The sequence below is a fragment of the Mytilus edulis genome, chromosome 4 (genome assembly GCF_963676685.1).
Source record: "Mytilus edulis chromosome 4, xbMytEdul2.2, whole genome shotgun sequence".
Taxonomy (NCBI): Eukaryota; Metazoa; Mollusca; class Bivalvia; order Mytilida; family Mytilidae; genus Mytilus; species Mytilus edulis.
The window spans coordinates 27,932,587-27,949,937 of NC_092347.1; the positions used below are offsets into that span (position 1 = coordinate 27,932,587).

The 17,351-nt window shown below is 34.9% G+C and overlaps 1 protein-coding gene and 1 pseudogene across 1 annotated transcript; both read right to left on the reverse strand.

The window, feature by feature from the left end:
* Positions 1-477: 477 nt before the first annotated feature.
* LOC139519326 (piggyBac transposable element-derived protein 4-like) lies at positions 478-4,393 on the reverse strand (annotated as a pseudogene).
* Positions 4,394-8,308: 3,915 nt separating this feature from the next.
* Positions 8,309-13,609, reverse strand: LOC139521324 (uncharacterized). Its single transcript, XM_071314803.1, has one exon. It carries the CDS (start codon positions 13,607-13,609, stop codon positions 8,309-8,311), a length of 5,301 nt encoding a protein of 1,766 aa, XP_071170904.1.
* Positions 13,610-17,351: the final 3,742 nt, after the last annotated feature.

Sequence of the window (17,351 nt, forward strand, 5' to 3'; positions counted from 1 at the left end):
AAGTTGGTTGTTGTTTACTATATACAATTTGGTTATTGTTTACTATATAGAAGTTAGTTATTTTTTACTATACAGAATGTGGTTTATATATACTGTAAAATGGATGGTTATTTTTTACTATATCCCTTTCGGTGCCGAATTCAAATTCCCGACGTTAGAAACGTCACCATAAAGATTTCACCGAGTGACGTTCTACAGCCAAATAAAAATAAAATATCGCCGCCGTCGTTGTGAAAACGTCAAAAGTTTATACAAAAACTCGTGTTTTCAAAAGATCAAAACGAAGTCGTTCGTTGACAGAATTTCATGAAATGAGGACCAACAAACACAGAAATGTTTTAAAAATATTTCTTCGCTTTGAAATAATCATAAATCTTTTTTGTTTTTCTTTTAACTTTTAGAGAACACAAAAGAATTTTCAGCGAAAAAAAAAAATCCTTGACTTTTTTTAACTCATTTGTTTAATACAACATGAAATCTTTTTAAAAGATCCTTTATTATTGCACTGTATTTTACATGAATAATATTTCAAAATTCAACTGTTTACTCTTCCTGTCCATATGAATGAAACTCTCTGAAACATCGACCAACACAAAGACCCACGCCACATACAGAACACCATGTTGATATACGGGATTTCCTGTACTTGTTATAACCTGAACACTTAACGCATTTTCGCCTCTTGCCATCAGGAATAACATCAAGAAAATGCATCCTTATTGCATTTGCAATAGGAATGTTGTCTGGTCTTCTCCCCCTCCTTCTGTTGCCTCCTCTAAAATTCCCGATCAAACCACGAACTACTGCGTTTTGAAATTTCACATGGTCTAATTTCCTCTGGACAAGAAAACAGTTTCTGTAGCATATATATGCATTTACTGAAAAAATATTAAGTGCAAGTTTATTTGTTTAAGTCCGTGCAAATCTATTATATACATATATATAAATAAGAAGATGCGGTATAAGTGCCAAAGAGACAACTCTCCATCCAAGTCAGTGTATAAAAAGTTAACAATTATAGGTCAAAGTACGGCCTTCAACACGGAGTATTAACTCACACAAAACAGTAAGCTATATACTTGTAATTAGATAAGAAATGATAACGGGAACGAGTGAAAAAAATCATACGTGGTACTTATATCAACTTATCCTTGTTCTAGGCAATGCATGAAATATTTGCAACTGAACATAAGCACATAGTCTTTTAGTTAGGCTTTGAATTGACAACTAAAAAAGCTTGCAAATGTTTAAGATGAGACATACCTGTAGCTGTAGTAAGAAGGTTGAAGAGAATTTTTCTCAAGAGTTTCACACCTTTAAATTGTGGCTCAAATTTAAGCAAAAGCTGATCCCCAAGATCGACACCGCCCATGGTCTGGTTGTATTTGTGGACAACACTTGGAGCAGACACAACTCTACCTTTACTATTAACTTTTCGCACAGTTCTGAAAAGTATTAAGTAAGACTTGTTTTATTGTATGTTTACTTTGGTGATATTATAATTTTATTAGCCATGACTGTTACTTCAAGCTTGTATACTTTGTTGTATAATAGTTAATTTTGACATTGTGTAAGAAAGTATTTCATATATTCCACGATGTAAGTATTTTTTTGACAACGTTGTATTTTAATAACTTTTTATTTTAAAAGTCAAGTATTGTCAAATTATATACCGGGCTGAAGTACGTTCAAATTATATAGGGATTGGCCTATCGGACAAAGCTGGGTTGAAAAACAAGAAACTTACCGTGCATTTTCACTTGTTGTCAGGAAAGTCACATTTCTCCGATCTACGTACAAAATAGCCAAAAGATCTCTCTGTGATTTAACAACAACACTTCCTTTGGGGAGCCGAGCTGTTTTAAAACTTGCAGGTATTAGCCCTTCCGTCTTGCTATTACAGTTCCTGTTGCATACGTTCCCCGGTTCCTTAGGTCGTTCATCAGTTTAGGTGATGAAAACCAATTATCCATAGTTACATGATGGTTTTTGCCAAAATGAGGACGTACTAAATCCATTACCGATTTATATCTATAAAAAAAATTGATTGATTGATTGAGTGTTTGTCCAGTCACAAATATTGCATGTATAATCATGACGAAAAAAAATAAAAGGAAAACCGACAATAACAAAATGAAACGATTAGCTAGAAATAGGTAAGAATTAGAACTTTTTATCAAGTCAAAATGTTAAATATGCGTGTCTTATATTCGGCCTTACTTGATTATAAGAAGTAGGCATTTCTTAATTAACAGCGTCATTAAGTTATACCCTGTATAAACCTGGAGATGTGCGTAAATTTTGGTCTACTTTCATGGATTGTCATATTCATTCGCAATACAGTCGCCATCGATTTACAGAAACAATCATGTTAATTTGAGTCAATTAAAGTAATATTTTTCGTGTTCTTTTCCGATAAGGTATTTTCATAAAAATTATCTCGCCGATATTATTTTGGCATTTTCGCTAAACCTGAAAATCCAGAGTTACCACCCCCTTTTTTTCACTTACCCTTGTCCATTGGGATGGCGTTCTGTATTTCGTTTCCCTTTGTACACATTTATCTGATGGGTATAACCTGTTCTGGATTCAGCTAAGACGAACAACTTTGCTCCCCATCTGTGTGCCTTCTTGTTTGAAATGTATTGTTTCAAAACATGACGCCCTTTGAAACCAACTATTCTCTCATCCACAACTATGTTTTGAGATAGTCTGAAAATCCGTAAAATCTATTTACAACAAGTCTTGTCTCAATTAAAAAAAAAATACATTAAAAAATAATATGTATATTTTAGAATTTCATAATGAACGACAAAACCAGATTGTACAATTTTGATTACATTGATTTTTTTTACTCTTATCTTTCCCGAAACAAGAGGTACCAGTGTTAAATCAATGACAGTTAGTATGCAGTGGAAAATATGATTAGGACAAAATTCGTCTCAGTTCCAGCAATAAATTATGTTTATTTTTAACATGGAAACATGACCGCGTAATGACTTGTGTATATTTCTATATTTGAGTTGACATTTACCTATAATTAAGTTCGAACACTTCATTGAAGAATTCAACAACTGGATTTATCTTGTGGAGGGGGTCGTATCCTGGCTGACCTCTTGGAACTGCTGTTGTATTGTTGCTGCAATGCAGATATCTCAGTATTGCCTGAAATCTATTTCTGGACATCACATCCCTGAAATTTGGGGTTTCAGAGATACCAGACGCTTCCCAATAGCTTTCAATGGAGGATTTCTTTACGATACCCATCGCGAGAACAAGACCAATAAAGGCTCTCATCTCAGCATATCTAACTGGTGACCATTCGTTTGATCTGGCATGTCTTGTTGGATTCTCTGTAGTTTGGCACTGGTTGGCATACCTGTTGACAAAACCAGTTATATGTTATTAGATATACAGGATTACTGGTGTTTTTGTTGGATGAGGGGGGGGGGGGGGGGGGGGGGGGGAGGGTAGCAAGAACTTTTAAATTAATATTGTGAAAAAATGTCTTTGCTATCTTTTGGAGCGTTATTTAATTATTAGAATACTTTGAAAATTGATTTGTAGACCGCAATTATATTACGGAAATATATAAATATACATTTAAAGAAAATTAAGAACGTTATAATTTGAAACATATAAAACCAATAATGTACCTATTTGTTTCATCTACAATGCGATCAATCAAGTCATCATCTTCTGTTTTCAAAAATTTATCAAAGTAATCCACCGGTGAAAAATTGGCTTCAAATCCACACGGCCCAATCCGTTCCTCGAAATCACGATTAACGTCTAGCTCAAACGTTTCTTTGTCTACCACAGAAAACCAAGGGTTAGGCTGTCTTGCAGCATTGTCTGGCATTTCAACATCAGCATCGTCAGAATCTTCGTCGCCCGAAGTTACTATGTCTGTTATGTCACCGTTACTGTCTTCCATAGCTATGTCGGGAACAGTACAGACGATCTTTTGACATTTATGACGTCATATATACTTAACGTATTACGTCATAATGAATTCAAAACAACAATGTATATATTATATAAGAATATCAAAAGCATAAAAGACAAAAAGAAATAAAATATGATTGTTTTATTAAAACCAATTAAACGACATATATGTCGCATCGGCAGTCAACCCCCAAACGACATATTTGTCGCTTCGGCAGTCAACCCCCAAACGACATATATGTCGCTTTGGCACCGAAAGGGATATATATAGAAGTTAGTTATTTTTTATATATGTATTGAAGTTGGTTATTGTTTACTGTATATAAGTCATTTATTGTTTACTGTATATAAGTCATTTATTGTTTATTTTATATAAGCTGGTTATTGTTTACTATAGATAAGTTGGTTATTACTTACTATAATGAAGTTGGTTGTTGTTCAAATACCTTAACCATCTCTGTGCCATGGGCCACTTTTGGGCCATTTTTTTCATACTACGTTCGGTGCCACGGGGCCACTTTTGGGCCATTGTTTTTTTTACTCTGATGCTATGAAATGTACTATGACGTAACGTCATTGTCTGTGCTTCTTTGAAATGCACAAAGCGCGCCAAATTATTGGAAAATAGTAATTTTTTGAAAAGTTGCGTATACTAAATACACAACTGAAAAATAGTTTATTAATAAGATAATATATTTTTCTAATAAATCAAATTGTGCTTTATGTCTTTTATACATATCTTTTTTTATTCTCTCAACCTTTAGTTTATCATAATCTATTTCGCTTTCATTATTGTATATCTTTTATTTTCTTTACAATGCTGAGGACATTATAACTTATCTACGTGCATATCCGTAGACATGGATATTTTAACACCCTGAAGTATCAAGTACACACTGAGGTATCTCTAAAATTTGGCGATTTTAATGAAGTTCATCCACAAAGTTTAAAGTGAAAGCAACGGTTTTTTTTCTCCCTTTTTTATATATCTTTTACTGAAATTTGACTTATTTCTAACGGAATGTAGGGTACACTAAGCCGGGAATAAAAGTTTTTAACAGTAAACCCTTGAATTTCTCATGGCACCTTTTCAACTGATTTTTAATAAAAAAAATAATAATTCTCTAGAAAACAAACTGGAACATGTTTTAGGTAGAGGTAGGTTAAATGCATATTTATGACGAGGAGATGGTATATGAGATTTGAGTATTTACCAAGCTTTGTAATAAACTGACTCGCTGGGTCGGCTTATTTTACTTGCTAGTTCAAAAAATAAGTATAAAGCTCTGTTGTAAAACAAGTTACCCTACGCGAACACATAATTTTTACTTCATTACTTCTAAACAGCGAGTGCTTAGCGGAAAAGCAGCAAGTATACCAATTTTTTTAAAGTTTTTAAGTTTGACCAGGCGCAAAGCTTGAATCCACGACCTCATTTTAAAAAATCAGTGCCATAACTTTTAGAATTTATCTTAGTAAATCTTCTATTTATTTTATATAAGAGATACATGCAACGGCGGGCACATGTAGAGCAGTATCCCTTTCTGTTTCGGTAAAGGGTTTTTGTTAGTCAGTCTTCAGTTTTTGAATAGTGTTTGAAGACTAGTTCTTTGTCTTTTTGTCGTTTTATTAAAATTTCATTACTCGGGGTTTATTTCCGTTGACTAGGACAGCCTTTTTGTTTGGGCTTAAATGCAGAACGATTTTCTTCGTGATCTTTCACAATATGCAAACATTATAAAATATGTCCCTTGAGAGCGTATAAAATTTATATCAACGTGAACTTGATATGGTATGTTTTATCATGTTCGGCATGTTCCTGTTTTAGCGAAAAGTTCCTGTAAAATTTGCGCCGAGCTGTAAAAGATGTTTAGCAAGCGATGTAGAAGTAAAGAAGTTGTGATATACGACATTGGTATTTTTTACGAAGTAATGTAAATAAAAAGATGTGGTATGAGTGTCAATGAGACATTAATTCTCCATCAATTCAAAATGTATAAAAATTTTAAAAATTAAAGATCATAGTACACAGAACAAAACGGTACAGCGCTCCCAAAATGACTCGTGTAAAATAATTCAAGCAGGAAAACCAACGGTCTAATCTTTAGGAATTTAAAAAAAAATCGAGAAACATCTATGAACCACATCAACAAACGACAACTACTGAACAACAACCCTTGGGTTGACCTGGTGGTATTGGATTGACTGCACGCCTTTTCTCTCTATATACTATATATGTACATGTACAAACAAGTATATATACTATAGTGAGCATGATATATCCTGACACTGATTCTACCAGCATCCAAACTTTTACCTCGAAATAAAACTTTTTATGGAATGCATTGCAGCATGCATGTTTGACTGCGAGTTCTTACTAATTGACGTTTGAATAAATCCGAAATTTTACTGTCGGAGTGTAGTTTTGATTGTTTCTACCGGGAAGGTTATTGTTGTTAGTTAGGTAAGAATTAAAAATTAGTTGAAATATGTTGCGACTAAACATTCAAGTTCTTAAAACATTTAGTTTCTTGGCTTAGCAATATTGCTTAGCAATGTAATGTTCCACTATTCAGATATCGACGCTATTAGTATGTTCGTACAAGGAAAGGAGAATTAATGTTCTTTCATTGTAGAATTGTTCACTGTGAAAAAATTCAAATGTATACGAACTGCCTGCAAGATTTACTGGCGATCACATTTTGCAAGAACCGCAGAAACGGATTTTTCATCGTCATTTGCATTCATTTCGTATAATTATATACAAACCACAACTCTCCAGCCTTTTAGTTACACATCTTCGAAAATTGACAAAAAAGTTGTATGGAATAAACATTGCGAATGCAAAAGTAGAATTAAGGCAACCAAAACGTTCGTGGTAGAAATGACCAAGTACCTGAATCAAAATTATTAGATATTATTTACGTGAATATCATCGGATTATAATTTATTCATGTAACTTTTACATGTTCTATCAATAACTGTTGTTCTTAACACTTTTAATTGCAAAATAAATCATAAATCACATGATGTATACGGAAAAACTGTCTACGAATAACTACAAGGAAGACGATATAGTTCAATTGCAGAACATGTATATGTATATCATTGAAATATTGACAAAATAAAAGATTTTTGTAAAAAGTATATGCATGAATTTAAAAGTTAAAAAAAAAAACATGTTTTCATTTTTTGTTCAATTTGAAGTTTTATAACACTTTAAAAATCTTTGTTAAAGAAGAAATATACATATGTATGTAAATACGGTAAAAACTGCTTATTCGCAAAAAAATCAATATTTGGACTTTTCCGTAAATTTCTATTTTCCCCGCGTTTTTCCGCTAACACTTTTTTGCAGTTCGCCTACACTATGACGTTAGGGTACAGTAACGTCATAATACAGAACCAGTCTGGATGGAAAAACATGACTTGGCACTGAACGTAAATTTTTACGATTTCGCCGTGGCATTGAAAGGGTTAAATACAGTGTTTCCACTGCTCAGCTAGTTTCATCATCAGTTGGCTCCCCTCTCCTCGACTGTTTCGGCGCTGTCCACGACAATCTCTAGGGGTGCGCCGACTGAGTTGATCAGACTCAGCCAGGAACCAGCTAGCTCTTCTACTGCTCTTCTCTCTTCCTCCATACCCAACCAGAAGCTTCCTCTGCCTGTTTCCCAATTTTTCCAACCAAGATTCTTTTTACTAGACTAGTCCAGATAGTCCTAGGGACCCCAAGGCTCTCCACAATGTTTGCGAAACAAAGTCTCTACAGCCTACCTCCACTGGGAAATACCATGTCCTCCAATTCTTCTCTTGGATGTCTTTTACCAATTCCTGGCACTTGGCAAGCTTTCTCTCATGAACTTCTACCAGTCTTGTTTCCCATGGCACTGTAAGCTCTACAAGAATGACCTGTCTGCTGATTCTGGACCGCAGCACAATGTCTGGTCGGAGGGTTGTTGTTATGATCTCTCTTAGGAAGGTGGTCTTTTCTCGTGATCGTATAAGTTGTAGTTGCGTTGTGTTTTGAATAGAGAAAAAGACGTCTATACAAATGGATGATTTAATGCTGGCAAGATACAATGACGTTAATACATAGCAACCATGACGTTACATATAGAGAGCGGTAACGCGTATAAGTACATGTATGAATCCCGCGTAATGTGATTGTCTCTATTTATCCTCGACATACTCCGGGCCGCGAGTTTGTGCAATTAAAGTCTCAATCAACAATTTATCCAAATTAAGAAAATTATCTATAAATGAAAAGAAATGAAATATTTGAAACTTTAAAGTCTATGAATCACATATAAAACTATCTCTGAATCAAATTGCGATTTAAAATTGTTCTCAATTAATATTACAGTCTCTGATTGCGGTTTTGTAAACGAACACTCCTTCTTAGTATTTGCGATTCATCATTGTCATTTGAATTTATCTCTAGTGGGTAGAGTTTGACGATTGGTCTATTCGTAAGTCCAAATTTTGTACGCACTATAGCTGATCTCACCAAACCATCTCCACCACGCACAAGGTCCTCGATGATACCAATGTTCCATACTGTTCTAGGCGAGTCATCACGAATCTGTACTATGTCCCCGGTCTTTATCGTCTGTAAATTATTTCCACTGGCTCTGTGGAATTCCCGTAGTGATGTCAGGTACTCCTTCTTCCATCTCGTCCGAAAGTGCTGTAGTAATTCTTGTTGTTGTTTGTTACGTTTTAGCGCATGAGCGCAAGTTAGTGTTTTTCTAGTGTCTTTGAATTCGCTGTGGTCACTTGAAGGATACGGAAGTGTCTTTAATCTTCTGCCATACAAAAGATGAGACGGCGTAAGTGGTTCTGGATCCTTTTCATCAGTAGAGATGTACGTTAACGGTCGGTCATTCAGTGTGCACTCAATTTCGGTAACAACGGTGTGTAGCATATCAATGTCGATACATGCACGTCCTAATGTTTTCTTGAGCGAAGTTTTTGTGAGTCCAATAAGTCGCTCCCACCATCCTCCGTACCAAGGAGCCCTGCTGGGTATAAACTTCCACACTGTTCCTAACTCACTAAGTTTTCCGTGCACTGTTTCTGATTTGAATATTTTAGAAATCTCTGTCGCTGCAGATTTATACGTAGAAGCATTGTCAGATATCATTATTTTCGGTAAAGATCGACGGCTAACAAATCTGCGAAAAGCTAATAAAAATGAATGTGTAGTTAAATCCTGAACTAACTCGATGTGAATAGCTCTGGTTGAGGCGCACGTAAAAAGACATATATACGCTTTTGTTTCCTTGTTTCCATTTTGTCGTACATGTAACGCTCCTGTGAAATCAACTCCTGTGACGCTGAATGGCGGGTCTTCTCCAAGACGATCCTTTGGTAGCGGTGGTGGGTCAGGCGCCACATACGGTCGACTAATTATCTTCCTACAGGGAATACAATTCCGTAATGCGGTTTTCACTCTTAGTCGGATTTTCGGTATCCAGTATGTCTGTTGAATTAACGTAATTGTTCCATTTATTCCACTGTGATTTTGTTGTTTGTGAGCGTCCAAAATAATTAATGTTGTCAATGGGTGTTTTGTCGGAAGTAAATAAGGGTATTTCACTGTTTCGCTAACGAGCGCATTATCAATTCTTCCGCCGGAACGTAGTAGTCCCTTTTCGTCGATATATAACCGTAACTGTCGTACAATAGGTAGTCGATTAGTATCCTTTGAAACAATATTGCGGATCTCATTCATAAAAATAGTTTGCTGTACGTTCCGTATCAACACGAGTGAAGCATTTTGAATCTCGTCTACCTTTAAATGTTGGTATTTCCTGTTTTGTGAAAGTGTTCTGCAATTCGCTATAAAGCGCAATACGTAAGACATTATACGAAGCAGTTTCGGATAACTGCTGTGCTTCTCTATATTGATGACTTCCTTTACAACTGTGAATCTGTCATCATTTTGTTGAATTTGCCGGTCTGTGTCTTTACTTTCATTATCTGTAATTGTTGTCATAGCAACGGAATTTCGATCCCAATGCGGCCATTGTTCTTCATGTGCAAGCCATTTCGGTCCGTTGAACCAAGTATCATTATTCAAAAACTTAGATGAAGACATGCCGCGCGTAAGATAGTCAGCGGGGTTACAGTCAGTTGGACAATACCTCCAAGTTTTATTTTCCACAAGTTGTCGGATTTCTGTAATTCTGTTAGAAATAAACGGTTTTTGTATTTTCGACGAATACAACCAACTCAAAACGATTTGGCTATCACACCAAAATGTAATTTCTGTAATTCCTAAAATATTTGACACATGTTTAGCTAATCTTGCTCCAACTACTGCGCCCATCAATTCGAGTCGTGGCAAAGTAATAACTTTAAGCGGTGCAACTCTGTTTTTAGCCATTACTAATTGCGAATGTTTTCCTTGTACAATAAAGGCGCATGCTCCATAAGCTTGTTTGCTAGCATCGGTAAAAATGTGTAATCTAGCTGTTTGCGGCGATAATCCATCGTTGTCAAGAAGTCTGGGAAGTTCAACCGATGTTGTATCTTTAAGATCTGTAGATAAAGTAGTCCATTGCGTAGTTACATCTTCGGGTAAGCGTTCGTCCCATCCAAAATTACGTTTCCATAGTGACTGCATAAATATCTTAGCTTTCACTGTCATGGGACTAAGTATGCCAAGCGGATCAAAGATTTTAGACGACTGTCGTAATATTTCTCTTTTTGTTACATCTACCATGGTTGAATCTATGTCTACTTCGGCAAATAAAAGTTTGTCGTCCGCAACATTCCAGCGCATTCCAAGTATGTTGACCTCGTTACTGGAATCTAGTACGTTTTCTGTTTCAGCAAGTTCTCGTAGTCTACTAGAATTAGAGTTCCATGATCTGAGATTAAAGCCTCCTTTCTGTAATAAACACCTGGAATCACGGTAAAATTGCATTAAGTCGTCTTCATCAGTGAAACTAGTTAAAACATTGTCTACGTACAAGTCTTGTGTAATTCTTGAAGCTGTTGGACTAGGATTCTCTTCAAAGTGTTTTAATAAAGTTGCATTCAGTATAAATGGTGAGCATGTAGCTCCGAATAAGACTGACTTGAAACGATAAGTTGTAAACGGACTGGTTGAATCTGTTGGGTCACTTAACCAAAAGAAGCGAGTTACATCACGGTCAGATTTATGAAGTCCAACTTGCAGAAATGCCTTTTCAATATCTGTTGTCACTGCAAACTTCTGAGTACGAAATCTGGTAAGTAGCTCTGTTATGTCATTTGAAATTGGAGGATATGAATGAAGACAGTCATTCAAACTCGGACTTTTTGCGTTCTCTTTACAACTGCAATCATACACAATTCTAATCGGAGTAGTTGTAGAATCTTTCTTGACGGGGTGATGCGGTATGTAGTGTATGCGCTGTGGCTCGTCCTCATTCTCTCCTACTTTTTCGATGAAACCACGTTTTTCCTGCTCTTTGATTATGTCGCCATATATTTTGAATAAGTTTGGTTCCTGGTTTAAGCGGTTAACGACTCTATGGGTCCTTGCTCTTGCAATCATCTCGTTTGTCTGTAATTCAGGACATTCTTCAATCCATGGAAGTTTTGCAATGTACTTTCCATCCTCATATGTTATCGATGTTGATGAAAATTCCTTGATGTTCTGTTTCTCCGTGTTGAGTTTGTCGTTTTCTTGTATACCAAGGGACTCTAATTTCCAAAATCTCTCAATATCATAGTCCTCTTTTGTGTGACTAGATAATATGTGCATCATATGTGAATTGCGTTGTCCTCTTGTACATGTAAGTGGTCCAGATAATAAATATCCTATTTTTGACCTCATCGCTGTCGGTCCGTCGCCTCGAACGATATCATCCTTAATTACATCCCAGTAGTGATCTGCTCCAATGAGTAACGAAATTTCAAAGCTATTATCCTCTGATAAGGGGTGGGCTAGTTTTAGTCCTTTCAAGTAATGTAGTTGCTGAGAAATGTACCTGCGGTTATTCTGAATCGGCGCTGCAATCGTAGGTACAATCAATACCTGTAAAGGTATTTTCTCTCCTGAGTCTGCTTCTAAATACACTGTGGCTTTACTCATGTGACGAACATTCTTGTCAGAATTTCCGAAGGCGGATATGTTGAGGGTTTCCTGTCCGTCTGGCTTGACGTTCAACTTGTCGGCTATTTCCTGCGTCATAAATGATCGTTGCGCTCCTTCGTCGAAAAGTATGTGAGCGTCAGCGCACTGATTCTGTGACCATATGGGTGCTACTGCTGTTTTCAAAAAGACGGTCGAGTTTTCCTGTTTAGCAGATGTATGCATGATTGGCGTGCCGTTTTCTGTATTACTTGTAATATTCTGACTTGGTGAATTTTGACTGGAAGATTCATGGCATAAACTAGTGTGGTGTTTACGTTTACATGTACGGCATGTGTTTTTCGACTTACACTCTGATATTCTATGGTTACCTAAACAATTGAAACATAGGTTTCTCTTCTTTACAATCTCCATTCTAGATTTGCTGTCGGTGAACTTTTTACATTCTGCAGGGAAATGTTGATCATTGCAATAAATGCACATCTTACTTTGAGAATAGTTTTTAGATTTTGATTTATTTACGTAATTCCCATTTTTCTTACCAATGCCGGCATGGAAACTTGCGGTAGGTATATCATAAGACGCACTATCATTAGTGCTAGCTTCTTGAATCAATATTTCACGTTGTATTGCCTTTCTAAGATTTCCTAGAGTCCAGTCGTCGTTTCCGTTTTCCCTTGTGATATTACTTTTTACGGCAATAGGGAGCTTACCAAGCATAACTGGGATTAACAGGGAACCATACGTATCTTGGCACTGTCCTAAAGATTCCAATCCACGGATATAAACCTCTGACTTATCCGAAAAATTACGAATACTATCTAATGTGTATGAGGGTGCTGGCAAATCTAAAAGAGCTTTCATATAAGCGTTCACAATCTTGTGTGTTTTCCCAACGCGATTTACCAGTAACTCCACGGCTTTGTGATAGTTTGCGCTGGACAAGTTTAATCCATTTATGACATTCATAGCGTCTGCATCTAGAAGTGACTGTAGGTACGTGAATTTCTGGACATCAGTAAGTGTATGATTGCTGTGAATTGTGTTTTCAAACGACTCCCAAAAGTATTGCCACTCTAGAATATCCCCAGAAAAAGTAGGTAGGGTTAGCTTCGGCAAGCGGTGATTTTGACTAGACAGTGAACTATTAGTAGTTTGCGATGAATATCTTGGGAAGAATTCTGTGTTCATTACAGGACGGGTCTCGGAATTGACTTCATGCATGTTCATGACGGGGCGTGTTTTTGGGATGCTTTCATGTGATAATTCTGTACATGTACGTGTAACTGTTTGTGCTAATTTCTTATAACGGCGTAAATTTGTTTCAAGATCTAAATTATACTCATCTGCATCTGTAATTTCAACTTCTATATCTTCATCCGATGTATTTTCCAAAATCTGTTCATCCAGTTTAAGAATTACACTTTGTTTTTTCACTATAGCGTCAATAATGGGACCTGCAATGTCAATATCCATCTCAGAATCGGTGTTCAGCTCATCTAGTTTCTTGAAGAATTTCGTGACAGCGGCTCTATTTCCAGCTCGAATAGACTTGATTCTCGACGAATCCATCTTCTCTCCTGGTCTCGGTACCAATCTCGTGATCGTATAAGTTGTAGTTGCGTTGCGTTGCGTTAATACATTATGATAGCAACCATGACGTTACATATAGTTATGTTCTGTTCTGTTCTGTTCTGTTCTATAGAGAGCGGTAACGCGTATAAGTACATGTATGAATCCCGCGTAATGTGATTGTCTCTATTTATCCTCGACACTTTCCCCCCAATGTCAGCTTGCATCTCCCAGTCATTTGCTGTTGCTAGAATACCGCTGGCTTTGCTGTATGTGGGTTTTTTTTATGACTCTACGTCTCCTTTGATGAAGTTGATGAACTATGGCCCCTTCTCAATCTTAGTCTTTTCCTTCTCTGTGTGTCCAAGACTGCTGCTTTTTCTCTAAGTACTTGGTCATGACGCCATGTGTATCTACCACTCAGGTGAGGTTGAGGATGAAGTTCATTTTTTATTTAAATGTGACACTCATTTATTAAAAAGAGAGGAAATGATGCAAAATATATTAAAATCATGTCCAAACTTTCAAAATTTAAATATTGATAACAAATTAATTTGGATAATGAATAATGAGGATCCTAATGTACTATTTGCATTTTACAAATATATAGAAGATACTTAAGAATTAAAGTACAACTTAATCTGCAATAACTAATTCATTATAACTCTTTAATATGAATTTGGATACCCTGTTAAGCCTGCACAGATCATAAGAAGAATTTCAAATTCTTTGGCACCGTCCCTTGATGATCTTTGCTGGCTGGACACAGAATCTATAATCTTAGAAATATGTTTTAAAAATATATTTTCAATAATTAAGGAGCTTGACTCATCTGCATTAAGTACAAGTAGGGACTCCCCTTTAAGCACCGACTCTTGGTGCTTTCTGCAGATAAGTCATATTAAATATCCTTTATTAAATAAACTTTGTTATTTGCAGTATACCTCATAGTCAAATGTGGGAGTGCTTAATTGCTTTGTTTTTTATTGGGTTCTTTTTGTATTTTTTTGTATTTTTATATATTGACATTTCTCCGCACAAACTACTAATGCCTCATGCTTGTCTTCTCAAAGTGAAGATACACTTACCGGGTGCACTTGAGTCATTTTCAACATAGTATTCATTGAATAATAATACATTGCTACTATTTCGTTGAGTGTATTTTCTGTGTTATATTATTTTATTTTATTATTTTTATAACACTTGTTAAATATCTTTACTGTGTGTGTATTGCATATGTTATTGTTTATAATAATATTGTCTGTATCATATGCCCTCCTGGGGCCCTAATTTGGTAAATAAAATATTCTATTCTATTCTATTCTATATAGAATTTTAATAATAACTGTATAGAAATTGTTTATTGTTCAATATAAAGATGCTGGTTATAATTTACTATACAGAAGTTGGTTTATGTTTATTATTATTCTTATTTTCAGCTAGTAAAAAAAATTACAATCACAGTGTATCCTACATTCCAATTACGATAACATTGTCCTTCTGACTATGACATTGTCAATACAAGGTGCCCGATTTCGTTGCGTCATTTATATTGTGACGTCACTGTAGCCTTGAAAAACGTAAACAAAGCGTCCATAGTAATACAAAATATAGACTACAAGACTGGTCGAAAATAGGCGAAATGTGTGTGAAGAAGCACCATTTTTCCCAAAAAGTTTACTTTCATAATCTATAAAATACCCTGAGAAATAAGACAAAGGGCTACTGCGCAAGCTAATAAGAATAAGAATATTTTATTTCCAATTAAATGGTCCTATAAAGGACATAAAGAGCCTTCATGACATTACATACAAGTACGTATAAAGATTAGACATAAATTTGAGACATATAATATAAGAAAACAACATTGTTTAATACTATTAAAAATGCTATAAAAGGCCAGGACAGAACCAGATAATACAATTTACATCTTTAAAATATACCATTTAAAATCATATACCACTCATAAAATGCATATTTGTGGCTAATTTGCATTTATTATTTTTGAACTTCTCCTTATCTCTAGATTTTTAGATAAATACTTTCCTAAACATTTATACACATTTAAATGTTCATGTGTAAATAGCCATAAAAACTTCTAAAGATTGAAAATAATTACAATTTAGAGGAATTTCAGTAAAAAACTCATTTCTGTTATCAATATATAGTGGACATTCAGTTACAAAGTGTATCTCATCTTCAACTTTATTTAAAGTACAGTATAAACATTTTCTCAGCGCCCTATTTACATAAAGTTTGGCATATCTATCAGTCTCAATCCTTAATGGATGAGCGCTTATTCTAATTTTACTTATTGATTGTCTTAATCTAAAAAAATTTTAGATCCAAATATTTTTCAAAACAGATTTAGAGTTTTAAAGGAAAAATAGGTACTAAGTTTACCTTGATATAATTGTAAAACTTTATTTCTGTTTTCCCTCCAGAAATGGAGATAGTTTTAATATAGCTTATCTTTGATAAATTTTGTGAAAGAGTAGATACTGGTTTTTAAATTACATGTTTGTATGCCCAGCTTTTTTAAAATACAGTCTATACTTGAAAACCATGTATTCACTTTATCATTGTGAAGTTCTTTACTACATAAATATGCATCATATAATAACATGCTCTTAGAATTATCGAGTTGATGATAATATTTCAACATTGCTAATATAATATGAAAATACATTGGGTATCTCCCTAGTTCAGAAGTCACAGCAAGATTACTGGATTTCTTATTTACACCTAGAACATATTTCATAAATTTGATATGTGATTTTTCAGATGTATCATTTGAAAACACCTTTTCTAAAATATATTTATAATTTTTCTTACATGCAGCTGAGTTTACAGAAAACATACCCCAAACTTCACATCCATAGGTTAAAGTTGGTTTTACAGTATGGTCATATAAATGAAGTAAAGTTGAAACACTAAGGTTTGACGATGACATACATTGTTGTAATTTAAAACATGCTTCCATAGACTTTTTGTACAGTTCATCTTTGCATTGAAATTTTTTTCTCCACTGGCTATAAAAGTGATGCCCAAATATTTATAATTATATGTACAACCAATAGCTTTTTCACCTAGATAAAAAGGGAGATTAAAATGTCTCCCTGTTTTATAAAAAATCATAACTTTTGTCTTGTTCTCATTTACATTTAAACACCATTTAAAACAGTAATTGTTAAGCATGGTTAACCTCTCTTGCAACCCCTCTGGTGAATATGAGAGAATAACAATGTCATCAGCATACATTAAACAATCAACCCTTTGGTTATTAACATTGACATGGTTAGCACAAGAAGAAAAGACATCAGGGAGATCATTAATAAAAAGTTTGAATAAATTGGGGCTTAAAACATCCCCTTGTCTCACTCCAATAAATGATCTAAATAAAGGAGTTGATTGGTTGTCAATTTTGACACATAGCTTACTTTTATTATACATATCTTTAACTGTAGCATAAAACTGTCCTGCTATGTTGTGTTGGAGTAGTTTAAGTTGTATACCTGTATGAATAACGACTAATTTGCAACAAAATAACTTTACAAGGGGTGTACCATATGCGCTTCCATAAATAACCGAGTCGAATGCTTTTCTGAGATCTACAAAGCATGCAAAAAGTTTACCATTTTTGCTATTAATACACATGTCAATTAAAGTCTTAAGAACAAATATATGATTGGATGTTCTTGATTTTTTTGTTAATCCAATTTGGCATTTATTTATGATATCA